Source organism: Mustela nivalis (genome assembly GCF_964662115.1).
Source record: "Mustela nivalis genome assembly, chromosome: X".
NCBI lineage: Eukaryota > Metazoa > Chordata > Mammalia > Carnivora > Mustelidae > Mustela > Mustela nivalis.
In genome coordinates, this window is record NC_139040.1 from 26,223,860 (window position 1) to 26,243,940 (window position 20,081).

General features: G+C 36.2%; 1 protein-coding gene across 14 annotated transcripts in view; it reads left to right on the top strand.

The window, feature by feature from the left end:
- Positions 1–20,081, top strand: part of THOC2 (THO complex subunit 2) — a 115,671-nt gene that overhangs the window by 55,645 nt on the left and 39,945 nt on the right. For all 14 annotated transcript variants that reach the window (XR_014307148.1, XM_082717256.1, XM_082717252.1 and 11 more), the window contains exons 10-15: positions 2,805–2,960; positions 3,540–3,712; positions 4,971–5,166; positions 16,555–16,596; positions 17,031–17,161; positions 17,260–17,361. Coding sequence is in view for 13 of the 14 variants with exons in the window: in XM_082717256.1 (XP_082573382.1) it covers positions 2,805–2,960; positions 3,540–3,712; positions 4,971–5,166; positions 16,555–16,596; positions 17,031–17,161; positions 17,260–17,361 (800 nt within the window). In the remaining variant the exon portion in view is untranslated. The remainder of the gene's footprint in view (positions 1–2,804; positions 2,961–3,539; positions 3,713–4,970; positions 5,167–16,554; positions 16,597–17,030; positions 17,162–17,259; positions 17,362–20,081) is intronic.

The window sequence follows — 20,081 nt, forward strand, 5'->3', positions numbered from 1 at the left end:
GAATATTTGGTTGTCCATCCCAGGGGTAGGAAGAGGCAGCCAAATAGCACTTCAAGGTTGCTCAGGCTCTCAAGTTACAATTTTTGAAGCACTAATGCATTATTGCTTTGTGTTATGTGTTATGAAGTGAGTGAATTTAATTCTTTGACAAACTATGGAAATGAAATACCCTGTGTCACTCTTACAGAGTTTGAGGTTGAATATGAAGTTAAAGTTCTTAATCGTCAGCAAGGTATATCTCCTGGGGAGAGAGGCCAAGTTCTAACCAATGTGATTTTAGACTTCTCTGTTACATGCAAATTATCAGAAATATGGGATTACCTAGATACTTTTTCCTTCTCCCCAAAATGTTAATTTTAGGCATTCAAGAGAATGAGAACTCTGTATATTTTTAGTGGAATTTCTTAGGTTTTTACTGGGTAGTAAATGACTATTATTGTGCTTTTATTGCTGGATCCAGGATTTGGAAGAGTGTATATGTGATTGTGATTGATGACTTCCAGTTTAGCAACAGTTTAGCCTGTCAGTTCGAAAAAACTAGATTTGTAGTATAGAAATTCCCATTATGTTTGGTTGTACATTAGGATATCTATGGACTTAAACCTTTCCAAAGCCAACATCATCTTCACTGTCTTTAGAAATCACTTTCTGACTTCCTTGTCTCTCATGTACTATGGTTACAGAGTTGAATAAAACTTACTCTCTACCTTGGAAGCAGTCATAGTTCTGATGAAGAAAACATTTTTCATTATGTAGTAACTGCTATATTGGAGGTATTCACAAAGTACAGTGGGGGCCCAGGATAGATAGTGACTATGTCTATCTGGGGGGGGCGGGTTTTGGATGGCTTTTTCAAACTAGTGATGTTGAACTGAGATGTTGGTAGATGAGATGGTAATGGCCTGGCTCTAAAGGTGGGAGGTTTTATAGGTAGAATTAACTGAGTATAAAGGCAGGAAGGTTGAAGGGGCTTCATTACCACCTTAGGGGAAGGAAGCTCAAAGTGGTTGGAGCCTAGGGTAGTATGTGTGGCAATGAAGATGGAGAAGTAGATTGGGGCTAAACTTTGCAGGGCCTTAAGTGCCATAGTAAGGAGTTTCAATTTTTTCTTGTTTGGACTAGAGAGCCATTCAAGATTTAAAGTTGAAAAGTGATATTACAAACAGAACATGGAAACTTGATCAGAAAAAGGGGAATTCAAAGGCAGGTATGAGTTTATAGGCAAGGATAGACTGGTAGGACAAGTGGAAAGATGATAGATGGTGATAGATTTATTACTGAAATGTTTGAGTTTCAATAAATGCAAGTGGCCTAGGTGTTCCTGTTAAGTTGTCAAAGATTTTCAGATGGGATTAAAACCCAGTTTATTGCTTATTTTTCACATGAGACTTATAAAACCTAAGGACAAAGGAAGATTCAAAGTAAATGGTGGGAAAAATATACCAGGGAAATTGTTAGACAAAATGGACTTTTTGGGCAAAAAATGATAGTCACTTCATAATAAATAAAGTTGTGTTCACTAGGAAGATAAAACATTTGTAACTTCATATGCACATAATTACGTATTCTCAAAATACACAAAACTATAATTGAGAGGAACTATAAAAGAAACTTACAGGGGTGTCAGGCTGGCTCAGTTGATGGGGTGTGTGACTCTTGATCTCTGGGATGTCAGTTTGAGCCCCACGTTGGTTGAAGAGATTACTACTACTACTACTACTACTACTACTATGAAACTTATAGTTTAGTCATCATAATGGGAGGTTTTTAGAGGCAGTTGCCTTAATCTAGGTAAAATAAGCACCTTTGGCGGGTATATAAGTAAAGTAATAAAAATGGGTTTGATGGCCAGTGGAAAGTAGAAAGAATGAGAAAAAGTCTTGCTTACCTCCTTGCCATTAGTCCATAGTGACTTTTCTCCTGCCTCCAATTTTGGACTAAGGGGATGTGAAGTTTAATATTTCACTATTTCCTTTTATTGTTTAATGATTATTTACTTTGCATTAGACTTAGTTACTGAAGTAGATTATGTATTTCTGGGGGCAGGAACATTTCTTTTATAGCCCACTATAGTGCCTAGCAGGAACTATGATGGTTTGTTGCTATACTTTTCTTTGTGTCTGTGTTTCTTATTTATTTTATGAAATATCTACATTAACCTATTCATACAAGATGGCTGTACTGGGGATATTTACTCCTTTTTCATAATGGAGGGTTGAATCTACACATACTACTTTCTCTTTTTTATAATAAGCTAGAAACTAGTTTGTGACATAAGTCATCAGATAGGTATTAGAAAATGAAAAGTGAGATGTCAAGTTGCTCATGATTTTTCTACTTGAGATTTTTAATCTAGAGGTATTAAATTTAACCCCTTCATGTAATTCAGTAGCTCATATCTCCCAATTTGGATCCATATGCAGTACTTTATTTAATTTGCAGTTTGACTTTTAAAGGGGAAATCTGTGATACTTTTAATGAAGCAGTTACATATTTTCTTGAGTAAACTAATAAATTCAGTGGTAAGCACAACTGTTGTAGTATTGTATTAATGTAGGCCCTCTAGCAGAAAGATGTGGAACTTTGAACTGCTATCTGATTTTAAAAGGTGTACAAAATTCAGGTACTTAACCCTGTTAGATTATAAGAAAATAATGGAGAGAAACTTATTTAGAAGGCCGATCGTGGTCATTAGTAGGCTAGACCTTATTTAAAACCTCATCAATTCAGAGTAGGTAGTGTTTGCTTTTTATATGTGCAACTAGTATTAGCTGTTTTATGAAACTTTAATGAACCATTTTTAGCTTCTTCCAGCTGATAATTGCATTATGGATGAACACAAACGAGAAATTGTAGAAGCTAAGCAAATTGTTAGAAAACTTACGATGGTTGTATTGTCTTCTGAAAAAATTGATGAGCGAGAGAAAGAAAAGGAAAAAGAAGAGGAGAAAGTAGAGAAGGTATATGGTTCCTTTTTATAAAATTAACATTGTCTTCTGGATTTAGAATTATGAAATTTAACTTTTAATAGTTAATCAGCTTATGGGAAAATAACATTAATTTTGATTGTGGTGAAATCTGGTTTTTGGAATACTGATTTGCTAAGGTGGTTTTGTTTTTAATCTGATTGGCACCTTCCCAAAAGAGGCTGCCATTTTTTTTCTTAAATAAATTTCAGAATGTATCCTAAGTAAAATATATTTGTGCTTTGTGTGTTAATGTCTCTCATGTCCTAAGGGGATTCTCAGAGATGAATGAATTCTAGTTCCCTGTGGCACAGTAAAACATTAAATAGAACTTAATTCCAAGTCTATAAACTGTTATGCTGTGTCTGCTAAATGAAAGAGTATATCCTATTGTTTTTTTCAGTAGCTAAAAAACTTGATTGTACTTTCAGGGGAAATATGCATTTCCATGAGTGGCAGCTGTTAACTTACATTATTGTGGTTGTTGAGCTCAATTTTTTTAAAATGAAAAAAATACTAAGATTTATTGGTATTTATATTCTGAGTATCTTTGCTGTAATTGTTTATTTTTAGCCTCCTGACAACCAAAAACTTGGTTTGTTGGAAGCCTTGTTAAAGATCGGTGATTGGCAGCATGCACAGAACATTATGGATCAGATGCCTCCATACTATGCAGCTTCACATAAGCTAATAGCCCTTGCTATTTGCAAGCTCATTCACATAACTATTGAGCCTCTCTACCGAAGGTATGTTACAGTATGCTTTTCTAATCGTTGAGGTAGAAATAGCTTAGGACTACAAAAAAAAAACAAAACTGCATATTTATCTTGTCTTCTCCAGCCAAGCAAACATTTTAGTATGTTTAATTAGATGATAAGAACTGTTCACAGAGTGTATCAGTTTTATACATATGAATCAGTGACTTGTCTTTTAACGTGTAGACCAGGTGATGCAGAAGGTGTGCTGCAGTGTAGTCTAAAAACTATAGGTTAGACATCTAGGTTGGGTTTACTCCATTGAGAGTGAAAACTCCATTCTTCTGTTTTTGACTTTTCCTCCTCTCTTGGTGGGGGGGCAGAGAATTCCTCAGGTTTTTACTTAGCGTAAATTTCCTCTGTCCCGGGTTGAGTGGCTCTAAGTGAGGACATTGCCTCTCTGCTTGCCTTATCTCTTCTGGCATATAGGCTGCTGTTCTGGAAATTGCTAGTGCAGCCTTTCTCATCATCCCTAGTTACTGTGTCGACCAGTCCTCTAGCCCTCAGCCTACTTGCAGGATACTTAGGAGCAGTATTGGCAGCAGCTCTGGCTTCAGCCCCACAGATCAGAGCCTGCCTCAAAAGCCCCAGCCTTGTGACTCGTGCATAGCTGCTGGCTGCTGCCTTTAGTGCCACCTGGGCTATGGACCATGAAGGCTTCTTCTCAAAGAGTGACCCCTGTGACTCCACAGCGGGACACCTGCTCAGCAGGTGAGAACTCTGGGCATGCTGTCCTTTTTAGTGTGACACCCTCTTTCATTATGCTGCTCACCTTCCCTACCACCACCTACCTCATACTCAGTCTAGGTAGTGGAACCCAGATTGAGAAGTGTTTTATTGACTTGAATCACTGTTGTTATATCCATGTTTTTCTGTTTCATCTTCCAGTGTCTCTGAGGTCCATCCCTTGTTCCCCATTCCCATATCCAAATTCCTGATACTGGCCAAGTTTAACTAAAACCAAATTCATATGATATATGTTAAATGTTACTTGAAATTTGTGTTTCTCTGATTTTCTTACGCAGTTAATTTGAAACCTTCTCTGAGCTCTGATTTGTTTTCCAAATGAGTATTGTTTGGTCTTTTTCAACCAGCTAAATTATCTGGTATTAATTAATAAAGCTAGGCACAAATGAAATATAGAAATCAGATTTGAACAAGAAAAGCTTTACTTACTGATTAATATGACTGTATTAATTTAAAATGGGGTATTGTATAGTATACATATAAATTTTGCTTCTTTTTATAGAGTTGGCGTTCCTAAAGGTGCTAAAGGTTCACCTGTTAATGCTTTGCAAAATAAGAGGGCACCAAAACAAGCAGAGAGCTTTGAAGATTTGAGGAGAGATGTCTTTAATATGTTCTGTTACCTTGGTCCTCACCTTTCACATGATCCTATTTTATTTGCAAAAGTGGTGCGCATAGGCAAATCATTTATGAAAGAGGTTAGTAAGATTTTTTTTTTCCTTCTAAGCAGAAAACTAAATTTTAGAATGAAAATGTCCTGTTTATATTTGTCTTATGCATAACTCTAGAAACGAAAAGTGAACTACAGAAAAAAAGAAACGAAAAGTGAACTTAATTTAAGAAAAGGTTACGTTGAATAAGGTTTGGGTAAAGTCCACTATGTCCTAACCACATATATGCATGTGCAAACGTGTGTGTGTGCGTACACACACACACACACACACACACACTCTCTCTCTCTCTCTCTCTCTCTCTCTCTTAAATTTAGGTAGAATATTAGTCAAGTCACCCACAAAAGAAAATGAAGAAAATGTACTTTGGACAAGTGATTGCTTTTTGAATCCCTTTATAATTTTAGTGGTCAACTTAGCTTTCTTTCCCCCTTACTTCTACTCTGTTATTTTCTTGGCTATAATTTTGAATTATTGTGATTATTTGTATGAAGTCAGACTGTTGAGGATACATTCTTTTCTAGTAAACTTTTTATTGAAATGAAATGTACAGACAGTAACACAAATCGTAATTGTACACTTCAGTGACTTTTTCCAAACTAAACACCCGTGTATCCCCAACCCTGATAAAAAAAACTTAGAACACTACCGCAGAGTTCCGCTTGTACTCCCTTCTAGTTAATACCCTAACGGTAGCCATGTAGGCTATTACTAAATTTTAAAATCGGCTTTGAGTTGCAGTTTAGATACAGTAAACTTCACCAATTTGAAGTGTACAATTTGATGAGTTTTGACAAAGTTGTGTGTCCACCACCACAACCATGATACAGAATATTTTCATCACCCCAGAAAGTTCCCTCTTGCTCCTTTGCCTTTAATTCTGTCCCTTCGTTGCTGGTTCCTGGCAACCACTGATAGGCTTTTTGTCACTATAGTCTTGCTTTTTCTAGAACTTCATATAAATGGAATTTTATAGAATGTACTCTTTTTTTCTCTGGTTTCTTTGATGTAATGCTTTTGAGAATCATCCAAGTTGTTGGCACGTGTTAGTAGTTCCTTTATTGCTGAGCAATATTAGATAAACATACCAGAGGTTATGCATTCTCCAGTTGATGGGCATTGGGGTTGTTTCTAGTTGGGGGCTATTATAAATAAAGCTGCGATGAATATTCCTGTACAAGTCTTTTTTTTGGGGGGGCATATGTTTTTGTTTCCCCAGGAATGGGATTGCTGGGCCATATGGGTAAGTGTATGTTTAACTTTTTGCCAAACTCTTCCAACATGTGTGTATCATTTTGCATCCCTGCATATGACTTCCAGTTGTTCCACATCCACATCAGCACTTGTTATTGTCACTCTTAAATTTTAGTCATTCTAGTGGGTGTGTAGTGGTACCTATTGTGCTTTTAATTTATGTTTCCCTGATGATCGGTGATGTTTAGCGTCTTTCATGTTCTTATTTGCCATTTGTAATCATCATCTATCAAAATGTTTATTCAAACCTCTACCCATTTTAATTGGGTTGTCTTTTGTTATTATTTCTCTGATTTGCCTTTTTATTACATTAATTGTCTTTTGAAAAGCAAAATTTTAAATTTAGATTAATTCTAATTTAGCAGTACTTTTATGGTTTCCTCTTTGTGTTTTAAGAGATCTTTGCCTAACCCAAGGTCTTGAAATAGAGAAGAATACATCCTTGTCCATTATAAAACAAGGCTACCAAAACAATCTGCAAATTGTACAAATACAGTTTTCTCCAGTATTTGGCGATTGCATCTAATTTCAATTTTTGACAACAGTAACCGTACAGAAAATTTATCAGCTGTTGTATATTAATCCCTTGACACCTAATACTTGATTTGATTTTTGATACTTATCTGTTTTTTTTTTTTAAATACTCACAAATTTACATTGTGTAAAGGTACTCTAAAGAAATCTGCTGGGTGCCTGGGTGGCTTAGTCGGTTAAGCATCTGCCTTTGGCCCAGATCATGATCCCAGAGTCCTGGGATTGTGTCCCACATTGGGCTCAGCAGGGAGTCTGCTTCTCCCTCAGCTTTCCCCCTCTGCCCATGCTCTCTCTCTCACTCTCTCAAATAAATAAAATCTTCTAAAAAAATCACCATAATTATCAAAATCAATAAATTAACATTGATACTGTATTATTAAACAAATCTGAGTAGTTTATTACTTATAAATCATTTATTATATAATATATATAAAAAGGAGGTATAATGGTGTTTCATTATTTTAATTCTTATAGTCTGAAAGGGATGAGTCATGTTACTAGTGCCTGTTCAAAGAACAAAAGGGTTGTCTTTTCCAGTGCCTCACATTGGGAAGCACATGAAGTCAGTCTATCCCATTACTGGTGATATTAACATTGATCACTTGGTTAAGGTAATGCACTACCAGGTTTCTCTAGGGTACAATTATTTTTTTTCCTTTGTTGCTAATACATACCTTGTGGGAAGATACTTTTTTGACAATGTAAATAGCTTCTTTCTCATCTTACCTTCACCCACTAATGCTATTCTTTTTAACTGAACATCTTAATGTTCATATCTTGTTCTGAAATTCTTTCTTTGGCTGCAAGTGTTATAAACCTGTAAGCAGGAGACCAAACCTCCAGCTTGTGGAAGTCCTGTACATAGACATATGCATGAACATATGCACAAACATAGACAGTATTGTTACCAACATGTGCAGGTGCTAAAGTGGTCACCCCTCCCCTCTGCCATCTCCATTGCAGCTTTCCTGTATCTCTGTTCTATCACAGTTGTGCCTGGTGCCTGCCCCTAACTCCAGTCTCTATTTTTACAGAGGTAGAAGGGCAGAAAGGAAGAGGAAAATGTTTATTTTGATCACAGTGTGGGAAGAAATCTGTCTTCTCTCATTGCTAAGGTTGTGGTAGGAAAAGTGAATCTTTCCAACGATTGGAGTTAGAATTTTGGTTCATTTTTTACCCATGAAAATATTTCACTGTAACAGATCATTTGTTCTGTGTTTATAGGTTTACAAGGCTTTTGTTGCTTAGAAAGGCATTTAACTAGGGTATATAAGATCGTTTCTAACGGAGGAATTTGACCTTAGTTCCAAATAATATAATTAAATGACTTTAACAACTCATTTATAAGCTTGGGGTTGCTTGTATATATAATATATGCATATTTTGAAAATGTTGGTTATATAGTTATACCAGCTTCACTTAACAGAATAGTCTTCTAGCCTACAGTTACTTGTAATCATTTATCTCTGTGTGTTTCTTAAGTTTGAGGTACATAGCATAGGACCATTTAGTACAGTTATCTTCAAACTTCAGCATACATTAGACTCACCTGGAGCTCATCTTAAAACACATTGTTGGAGGGGCGCCTGGGTGGCTCAGTGGATTAAGCTGCTGCCTTCTGCTCAGGTCATGATCTCAGGGTCCTGGGATGGAGCCCCACATCCCACATCAGGCTCTCTGCTCAGCAGGGAGCCTGCTTCCCCCTCTCTCTCTGCCTGACTCTCTGCCTACTTGTGATCTTTCTCTCTGTAAAAACAAAACAAAACCAAAATAAAACAAAAACACGTTGTTGGGTCCTATCCTCAGAATTTCTGATTCAGTAGGTCTGGTGTGGAACCCACTGAAGAGAGTTTGCAGAGAGTTTGCATTTCTAACAAGTTACCAGGTGATGCTGATGCTACTTATTCAAAGACCAAACTTTGAGAACTGTTATTCTAGTATATTGACCAATTTTGGTCTTTATTTCAGCCTTAAAAGAAGGGGTAGTTCTAAAGAATATTTCTATATGAATGGGCAGATTTTACTATCTTTAATTTTCTTGAATTATAGAGCATAGCTTTAACATGCTCATCTGATATACTTAAATGGTTTTGACAGCACCTACACACCTGAAGATGAATTCCTTGGTGCTTTTTTGCATCCAGCTGATGTTAATGGATTAAGTTGTTTGTGATAGTGACATTTAATATTGAGCTCTTTACTCTGGGCCAGGTCCTGTTCTGAGTAAGTACTTCATGTGAATCAGCTCATTTAATCTTTATCATACCCTTTATGCTTTAGGTTATGTAAATTGTCCCAGGTCACACTGTTAATACAGGGCAGGACTGATGTCAATCCAGGCAGTCTGGATTTAGAGACCAAGCTCAAAATCATCATGCTCTCCCGCCTCTACAAATGTAGTGTGTCTGAAGTGGAAGAAATGATAGGTTATCTAAATTTTGCAATTCTTGAAATTCCTTGCTATTTTAAATTAAATCTGTTAGTGGTATTTTGTTATTTTGTTTATCTCAACAATCTGTTTTCATCTCAGTCTGTGTATCTCATCAAGCTTTTCTTGTTTTATCAGGATCATCCTTAAGTCTTTTTTCTATGACTATATGTAGATACTTGTGGAGAATCTGCCTCTGTCCTTGTGTTCTACTTTCATCCATACTGAGTTCATTTACCTTTTATATGCTTTTTTTTGGCAGGGGAGAGGCATGCTATTTATGTTTCTATTGTAGCCACAGCATTTCTTTTCATCTTAATATGTATAGCTCTGTTTACAACTTTTTTCTGATACAGTGGAGTGGATCCTCTTACCTTTCCTACCTTATTTATGACCAGCCCTAAACCCCCAAGCTACAGTCTGAGTATTGAGTTCTTCTTTCAGTCTTCTCTGTAGTCTATCATGGGAAGTGAATGAGCTCAGTGAGGCTGAGTATAGCCCTCATTTAGAGTATCTCTCTTTCTCTTCTGAGATACTGTTACCTGTCCTGTACTAGGCATGCCCAGCCATGTGGGTATGCCAGCTCCCTTAGGCTTTGACTCCTTAGCCATCTAAGCACAGTTCTTGTGTTTTTTTTTTTTTTTGAAGATTTTATTTATTTATTTGACAGAGATCACAAGTAGGCAGAGAGACAGGCAGAGAGAGAGGGGGAAGCAGGCTCCCTGCTGAGCAGAGAGCGCCATGTGGGCTCGATCCCAGAACCCTGGGATCATGACCTGAGCTGAAGGCAGAGGCTTTAACCCACTGCGCCACCCAGGCGCCCCAGCACAGTTCTTTTGAATGACAGCAGGCTTTAGTAGCTGGTTCTTCCTTTGCCAGAGTCCTGCTGGGCTCCTATTCACAAGAGTTTTTCCTCAGTCTACTCACTTACCTTGCAGGTCTTTCTTAGTGCCTAAAGGATTTGTTGACTTAACTTCCTTGGTCTGTACTACTGGGATTGGGTTAAGGGCAGGAGCCATACCACGCTGTGTGTAGTACCAGAATCGTGTGTGCGTGTGTGTGTGTGTCTGTGTCTGTGTGTCTTTGTCTGTCTGTCTTCCATCCCCTTGAAGTTAATAGCATAGTTTTCTTTTTTCTTGCTTGGTTGGTGGTGAATTTGGAGCATTAAAACAACACGGCATACCTTGTTCATTGCATTAGGGATAGGGGAGAGAAATTCTGTTTCACTCTGTTATCTTAATTCATTTGTCTGGCCAGGCTATTTATATGGCTCTTTTTTTATTGACCTTTGGTAAAAAACAGAGTACTTTAAATTGATTAATAGATGAAGCTTGAAAAACCTAGAGTCAGAGGGTCAGAATATTCCTTAGATTGGACATTGGATATTAGTTAGGAATAGCTAGCTGTGATAATGATATTGTGGTGATGTGGAAGAATGTCCTTTTTAGGAGATGCATACTGAATTATTTTGAGATAAAATGTCATGCCTGCTTTTTTTTTGTCAACAGGGCAAAATATTAATTGTTGAATCTGCAAAGTAGGTATAAGAGGTGTTTATTGATAGTGCAGTATCCACCCATTCAACTTTTACATAAACTTGAAATTTTTCATAATAAAAATCGGGGTTGCTAGGGACAGAATCTGCCTTAGCCCACTGATTCCAAAGCTCTACTTTTTAAACCAGTTACTTTAGAATTTTGGCTTGATATTTACTGTTTTTGTTTTGTTTTTCTTTTCAAAATTGAAGATCTACTCTGGTTGTGTAGATTAGAGCTCAAAGTTAACATTCCTTCTGGACAAAGGGACAAGTACAGGGGAATTATACCATACTTGTGCTTAATTTGTATGAAAGTGGCCAGGCTTGTTCCATCCAAATACTCAAGTGTATATGCCTAGGAGTAAGGGCAAAATGGGAGGATTTTTTTTCTCTTAGTTTGATTCAGTTTCTAAGGTCTCTAACCATATTCTGTGTGAGTCTAGTTTTTAAAGTAATGCGTGTTCATGTGACATGGCCCCTAAATGCAAGCCAGTTACTTATTTCATGTTCACATGAATTCATATTCCCATCTCATGTTCAAGTGATTACAGTGATTTCTTCTAATACTACAGGGGGAGAACAGTCTTGTAGTGGACTTAAATGAAAGATAATGTATCTGTGTACTTTACAGATACTTTAAGGGACTTTTAAGGGTAATTGTGAGTATATGTAATTTTCATTGTATGCACTGACTTTAGAACCTAGCTTGCCCACAAAGAGTCTTCATTTAAGGCTGTCCCCAAACAAAGTAATTTAAGGCATTACATACTGATTGTTAGGTTAACTGGTTTCATCAGGATGAGCTTCTAGCTACATGTTAGTAATGTGACTTTTCTATGCCAGAGATGAGTGGTAATAATACTTGTCTTACCTAGTTCCTGGGGTTGCAGTGAGAATCAAATAAGATTTGTCTAAACATTAATTAGATACGAACATTAACTAGGCATTCAACTTCAGAGAGTTAAAGTTGTCATGAATTCTTCAGAACATAGTAAGTTACAACTTTTGTTAGTTGTCACTGCACTGGCTTTTGATGATTTGTTTTAAAGTATTAATATACTTTCATCTATTTCTGTCTTTAAATAATAGATACTACTTTATTTTTTTTAGATACTACTTTAAAGTAGCAGCTTCATTTACCCATCAGAGCAGATTTTATTTTTTTAAAAAGATTTTTATTTGACAGAGAGATCATAAGTAGGCAGAGCAGCAGACAGAGAGGAAGAAGCAGGCTCCCCGCTGAGCAAAGAGCCTGATGTGGGGCTCGATCCCAGGACCCGAACTGAAGGCAGAGGCTCAACACACTGAGCCACCCAGGTGCCCCAGAGCAGATTTGATTTTTATATAGGAATGTCTTTGACTTCTTTACATTATGGTGGTAATCAGATGTTCCCCCATTTTATTGTGGAAATTTATGTTATAAATTAGTAACAAAACCAATTTTTTATATCAAATTTTTATTGCTGGGCTTTGTGAATGGACTAGTGAGGGGTAGCTATAGACATGTCAGTTTCCAATTTCAAGTAGACAAAAATTTTGTAAGAATATTTTTAGGAGAATTAGAACCTTGCATTATAATTCTTATTGTTCGAGAGACAGATGCAGCTCTCAATGGCATTGTTTACTAAGCTCCTGTATGTACTTTTGCTATTGTAAGTCTTATACAAAGCAAATGAACTCCAAAGTTGGAGACCAGATTTAATCTATAACATTCTTGCTATTTAATGAGCCTGAGCAGGGAAGAACTGTTAGGATGTTTATATTTGTACTTATATTGTCACCTGTATTTGAACTAAGGTCATCTTAGCTCAAGATGTCATATGTGATGACATCTTTATATGACAATTCTAATCAAGATGTAGAATCATAGTTAAGGCAATAAAATTAAAAATAGGTTCTTAATTTTTACCATTAACTATGCTTTTTACTTAAGAGAAATATAAAAACATACAAGATAGGCAGATACTAAGTCTGTTAATAGGCAGATGTTTACTCTGTGTACAAACGGTGTAATTTTAAGAAGTATATTTTGTGTAAGAAAGACAGGTCAAATTTTTAGTGGGCACCAGATGCACACTGTAAGCAGTTGATTCGATCCTTGTGCCTCCTCTCAAAGATGGTTTTCTGAAATTGGAACCCCAGTGTTCAGTTTCAGGGAAAAAAATGTAGGATGTAAAATTGAAAAATATTTGTGAAAGATTCAGCTCTTGGAGGTTTGGCCATTTGTCCATGCAGGGCATAGCAGATGCTATTAGATTCCATCTGTATTCTTTTGGCTCTACACTAGATCCTTATCATTTTGGTGTGTGCCAGCCCAATTTTCAACTATTGGCACCCGCATCTCTCTTTGAGGGCTTTTCTGGCCACATAGGTAGTATAGGAATTGGTATCCTGGAATTTCTGGAGAACTAATTCACCTTGCCCCCCTCTCCCCAGCTCTCAACCAGTGAAATGATTGGTGTTAGTGTTTAAATACCATGCTTTGAGATGGGATAATCCTGAGTTGTATCTCTTCTGGGAAGAACCTCAGAGTCCCCAGTGGGATTAAGCTCCAGTTAACTCACAGGAATAATTCCTACTAGTGGTACCTAGGGTTGCTTCCCAAATAAATTATGTCTGCACTTGAATAGGGTCCGCTTTTGGGGGAATGTAAAGTAAAACACAAGGGCATATCCCTTTAAATGAATTCCATATGAAAACTTTACTTTTCCCTAAAGATAGATTTACAGGGCAGTTTTTTTGTTTTACAACAGACTTTTGTTTGTTATGAACTCCATTTATGAAGAGAATTCATTTAAGTAAATCACATACTCATCTTCATTAAGTGCACCAAAAATACCCATTTTTACACACCGCTTGTTAGAACTATGCTTGTGTAAAACAGCACAGTTTCATATCATAATCAGCTTTTTAACCAAAGTAATTACTTTTGGGTGGTGAATTTTATGAAACCAAGTGTAGCTATTTAGCATTTTGTTTTGTTTGCTATATTTTAATGTTTAAACCACTCTCACAAGTCCATTTCCTGCAATTTGAATGCTACTCATGTGGTAGGAAAGGGAGACCATGTGCTTTATTGTCTAAACTAGGATACTCAAGATGGAAAGGTTGTTGCTATTATATTTACACTGGGATAAAAAGCAAGAACCAGCACATATGGTCATCCTGTGTACTGGTGGCCATATTATTAATTCTTTGCTACAGATTTGTACTGATTTAAAAATGAGAAGTGTTGGAAGATAGTACTTTTCCATTTAGTATCTCTGTTTTCAGAAATGATGTAGTATCAATATTACTGACTGTTTCTGTTTTATAAAATTTTAAGAGTTCCTGATTAAAAGATAAAAACAAAGCTTTGAACCAAAACATTGAAAGGCAATTCATTTATCTCCTCTTCAGGCTCGGTAAACTCATGGCCTTGTAACTTTTAACCTGTAGGTTATATTTTCCTATTTCTAAGTTATTTTGATGGGTCTTAGTTGGATATCCTTTAAGATTTTCCTTACAGTTTTAAGACCTAAAAGGGAAATTCTTAGTCTACTGTATGATGGCACATAGTGAGTACTCCATAAATGGCAGTTAATAAGAAGGAGAAAAATAAGGAAGGTGAAAATTAGGAAGGTGAAAATAGTGCCACAGTGTACTTAGATCTAGCTTCAGGTTCAAATCTAGTCACATATCTCACCTACTTTTCTTTTTTTTCCTTTTCTGAAATAAAGTATAAAGTAACATTTCAAATATTCAGGGATTGGAGATAGTAAAAGTAGGACATCAGTGATAAAGTAATTTATCTAGTTAAATCTACAACTTTTTACCAAGCTTTATTTCTTGACTCTCGAGAAACCCCCTCTTAGTGGACCTACATTCTTTTTCTGCCCAGTTCTTTTATGCGGCCTTGTCATCTGCTCCCTCACTATAGGGCAAGAATGGAACTTGCTTGGGGCTATTTTTAGCTGATGGTCTGTCTAGGCATAATTATGCTTGATTTTATTCAGACATAAAAATTCAGTTCCTAATGGTCCATTGGTAAGTGTAAACTCTGCTTCAAGAGATCCTCAAAGATGGGAACTGTCTTTGTCACTTCCTCAAAGATAGGAGTTCATCTTTGAATCCCCAGTGTCTGGCACATAGTAAATGAATGAATGAAATGGATATATTTTGTTTCTCCCCCTTTTTTCTTCCTCCCTTTCTTCCTGGACTGGCCATTCCATAAAATTTTCATGTTGTACAATGGGAATGGAGAGTTTTATATTTACTCTAAATTAAAAAGCAAATTAAACTAAAAGAAAGCATCAAGGGATTGGAATGTATCTAATGGACATATAGACATTACAAACTTAAATAAGTATTTAGTAAAGGAATTAAGACAGTTTAGTAGGTAAGAAAATGTTTTATTTCTATGTAGAAAACTATGTGTAGCTTCATTAGAATTATAATACACTAGAAAAGGAGTAGCTTAACTGTCTTTATCCCCGACAGAATATACTGTAAATCTAGTTCTTCCTAATATGCCACCAGAATTACCCCCCTGCCCCAAACCAAACCAAAGCAGCTATCTACTTTGTTTTCTGCCAGGCTATTTCTTCATAACCTGACCTTTACTTGCTGACCAGGATACATGTTGACTTAATAGTTGTTTCTGTGAAAGGGAACCATATCTTTTTAACTTGCTGATTAAAAAAAGTAGGGGGGGGATTATGTGTTATTTTTCCCCCATCAAGATGATGCGGCAGTCCCAGAACTAGTCTTATGTGGAAATGTTGCACAGAAGTTAGATTTCTCTTTAGTAGTATCCATTAAATTACCAAGTATGAAAACATACGTGCACAAAATACCCATCTCTGCCAAGAAGGTAAATAAGCTTGTTAGCTGCATGTTAGCGTTTTTCCCCTTCGTCACTTGGTATTGAGTTAAATTCTTCCCAGAAATCTAGATTGTCCTTGGCTATCCGTGCTTCAATTGTCCTTTTGGCCTTTGCACACTCTAACTCTCCACTTGCCTGTATGCACACACAAGTACTACTGTTTCATTTTGAATGAATGGACAGCATCAGCATCAAACATGGTACTTCGGCAGTCCATCTGCAAATCACTGATAGGAAATGCTCAAGTTTTTTCGTTCAGGCCAACTTAGGCAGTGGTTTGGTCTTTGTCAGTAGTGTTACTAATATTTTGGGCTTCTCATTGAGAGTTTAAGTAATGGTGAATTAAAACATAGTTTAAATTTCTTTGGGTTTAATCTTTTGTGTTACTGCTTTAGTCTTAGGTTTTACTAATTCCATAGCAGAAAATCAGAACTTCTGGATGGAAGAATGCAAATGCATTATTAACTAAATTGTGCTGGATACAATCTTATAATAAATTCTTAGATCCAATTTTTAAGATGCTTTGGTTTGTGTTAATGAGGTTGAGAAAAGAATTGGCTTATAATATTGACATTTAAAATTCATGAATGTTGCAAATGATTTGAAAGTTAGAAATATAGGTGAAATTTAAAAATGTTAATTCATAATACTGGTTATATTTAAAATCTACACTTATTTAGAAAGTAAGGAAATAATTCACAACCATGTGCAAGTTAATTTTTTTCAAATTAGATGTTAAATTGTGACATCATAATCTTAACCTTTTTGCATTTTATTTATAGTTTTTTTTAATTTTAGTTTCAGTCTGATGGAAGCAAACAAGAAGATAAAGAGAAAACGGTAAGAGACTAGAAAAATCCAATGTATTGTATTTGATTTGTCTTTGTACAGCATACTGTAAATTTTACTGTGAACAAGCTTTAATCACCTGTGTGAATATTTTGTACTCCACGTGCTTAGTATAGTTTTTGATATATTTTTTAAGATTGATAACTCCTATTTTTGAGGATTACCATGTTGAGAAAGGAAGAGGGATAATACGAGTCCCTTATTCTCCTGCTACCCCTTTCCTTACCTTACCTCATCGCTCCCTTAGATGGAGAAGCACAAATATCCATTGTGAAAAGGGCAGTGATAGTGTGGGAAATTAGATGTGGTGTGGTATGAGATCAAGGAATGGAAGTTTTTCCAAGGCTGACATAGACTTATTTTGCGGGGGGGGGGGGGTTAATGTGGACCTTTTACTAAAATAATTTTTCCTTCCTTTTTCTTAGGAAGTTATCCTTAGCTGTTTACTTAGCATTACTGACCAGGTACTTCTTCCATCTCTTTCTTTGATGGACTGCAATGCTTGTATGTCTGAGGAACTGTGGGGAATGTTTAAAACATTTCCATATCAGCATAGGTAAATACATAATATTTTTGTATTTTTAACTACTATTCTAGTGCATTAACCTCTAAGTATTTAACTTTTCCTAATTCTTCATCTCATCGTTTTTTAAGATATCGTCTGTATGGCCAATGGAAGAATGAAACTTATAACAGTCACCCACTTTTAGTAAAAGTTAAAGCCCAAACAATAGACAGAGCCAAATATATCATGAAGTAAGTTTTAATTTACTTTTCTTCATATTAACCTAAAGTATATTTGGATTAATTTACTTTCTTCCAGCCAACTTATGTCTGAGCCTCAGTTCTGAGAAAGCCCAGGAGTATTTGCTTAATGGTATAGCCGATTATATACTGCAGATAGAATGACTATCAATTTTTGTGCCTTTTAGCTTATTTTGACTACCAAGTTAATTTTTGTAGTTGTCATGTTTGCATAGCTGTAAAATCTAATAATCTTTAATGCATCATATTATAGGGTGAGTCTGTTTTTAAAGTCCTACTATGGCCTTTGTTCAATTTGCATAATAAATTTCATGGCTTAGAAAAGGTGGTCAAAGTTCTGAAATTTCTTCTGCCAAAAGTTATCATAATAAAGATTTTTCCTGGGGTGCCCCAGTGGCTCAGTCATGTAAGCTTCTGACTCTTGGTTTTGGCTTAATTTGTGACCTCATGGGTTGTGGATACTGCCCTGCATTGGGCTCTGTGCTCGGCACACAGTCTGCTTGGGATTCTCTGCCTTTCCCTCTCCCTCTTCTCTTATCCCTGCTTGCATGTGTGCTTTCTCTCTCTCTTTCTCAAATAAATAAGATCTTATAAACATTTTTCTTTTTTGGAAAATCTAATGGAATTATGCAGAACTATCTCCTTGAATCAACTTCTGAAAAATTTCTCTTCTCTTTGTGTGCTTTTACTTCTTGGCAAACTGAAATTTAATTATGAAAATCGTATACTTGTCAGTTTATATGCTGCTAAATAACTGCTGTATTACAAGTGTTTTCAGCAAGGCTGTTGATTGCCATATCTTTTATATTTATGTAGTGGTATGGTTATTCTAATTAGAATAGTTTCTTCTCTAGTTTGACTAGATTTAACAGTATGCAGTGATACTGTCTGCCCAGTGATACTGTCCCTGGCCAGTCTGCTGGGGGAACAGGTGTATGCACAATCACAGTCTGGTTTAGTAGTTGCTTTATGCAGTATATATAATGTTATTTGGGAGGATAGGGAAGAGAGTGAGTTATTTCACCCTGTGGAAGTTGGGGAAGGCGTAGAAAGAGATGATATTAGAATTGGTTCTTCCAAAAGAGTTCTGGTCTTACGAATTCGCCAAGTAGAGTATCTAGCTTAACAACAACAACTAATATTTATGGAGCCATTAATATTTATGTGTGCTAGGCCGTGAACTAAGTGCTTTAGGTGGATTATTTAATAATACCGTTGATCCTTGAACAAACATGGGTTTGAACTATGCAGATTCACTTACATGTGGATTTTTTTCAGTAAATGTATTGGAAATTTTTTTGGAGATCTCGAACAAATTTGAAAAAACTTACAAATCTCATAGCCTAGAAATATTGAAAAAAATCAAGAAAAAGTTAGGTATGTCATGAATGCATAAAATACATGTAGATACCAGTCTGTTTTATCATTTGCTACAATAAAATATACACCAATCTATTCTACAAAGTTAAAATTTACCAGAACTTACTTACATGCACATTTACAGACTGTACAATGTACCATTCAGTCAAGAGAGATGTAAACATATGTGAAGATTTAGTATTAAGTCATAACTGCATAAAACTACCTGTAATACCATACTACTATAATAATTTTGTAATTACCCCCTGTTGCTATGCAGTGAGCTCAAGTGTTGTTGAGTATCCGCTTAAAATACTGTGTGATGCTAATCATCTCTGTGTGAGCAGTTCATCTCCCCAGCAAATTGTGTATTGCAGTAAAAAGTGATCTCTCACGGTTCTTACATATTTTTCGTGTTTATTGTGATACCGTACGCCTTGCATAACACCCTGGGACCCATTCGAAGTGCTTCTAGTGCTGCCGGAAGTGCTCACAAGCAGAGAAAAGTCATGACATAACAAGAAAAAGGTGAATTGCTTAATAATGTACCATAGATTGAGGTCTGTAGCTGCTGCTATCTGCCATTTCTAGAGAAATGAATCCAGTGTAAGGACTTTTTTTTTTTTTTTTTCAAGGAAATTGATCAAGTCATTGCTGCAGCTATACCAGCAGATGTGAAAACCTTGTAGTTTTTGTGAAATACCTTTTTATCTTGTATTGAAAATGCAGCTGTTATGTGGGTGCAGGATTGCTTTAAGAATGAAATATCTATTGATTCTAATATAATTTGAGAAAATGCCAACTCATTATATGAAAACTTAAAGCAGAAGGAAGGTGAAGGATCAGAACCTGGAGAATTTAAGGCCAGTAAAGGATGGTTTTGATAATTTTAGAGAGGTTGGCTTAAAAAATGTCAAGATGACAGGAGAAGCCGTTTCTGCTGAACAAGAGGCAGAAAGTACATAAGTTCCCAGATGCCATTAAGAAAATCATTGAGGAGAAGGGATATTTGCCTGAACAGGTTTTTAATGCAGATAAAAGTTGCCCTATTCTGGAAAATAAAGCCACAAAGAACATTTATTTGTGAGGAAGGAAGAGTAAGCACCAGGATTTGAGGTAGGAAGGGATAGGCTAACTGTTGTTTTGTGCAAACGCAGTCAGGTTTGTGATCTGGAGTGCCCTTCCCTACCAGGCTGCAGGTTTATGATCTGGAGTGCCCTTCCCTACCAAGCTGCTAGCTCCTGAGCCTTGAAGGGAAAGAGAAATACCAGGTACCAGGAAACAAATTGACACTGGACCATCTGGCAGAAGGTTCTTACATTCTAGACTGCTTTTTGACTTCTGTTATGACA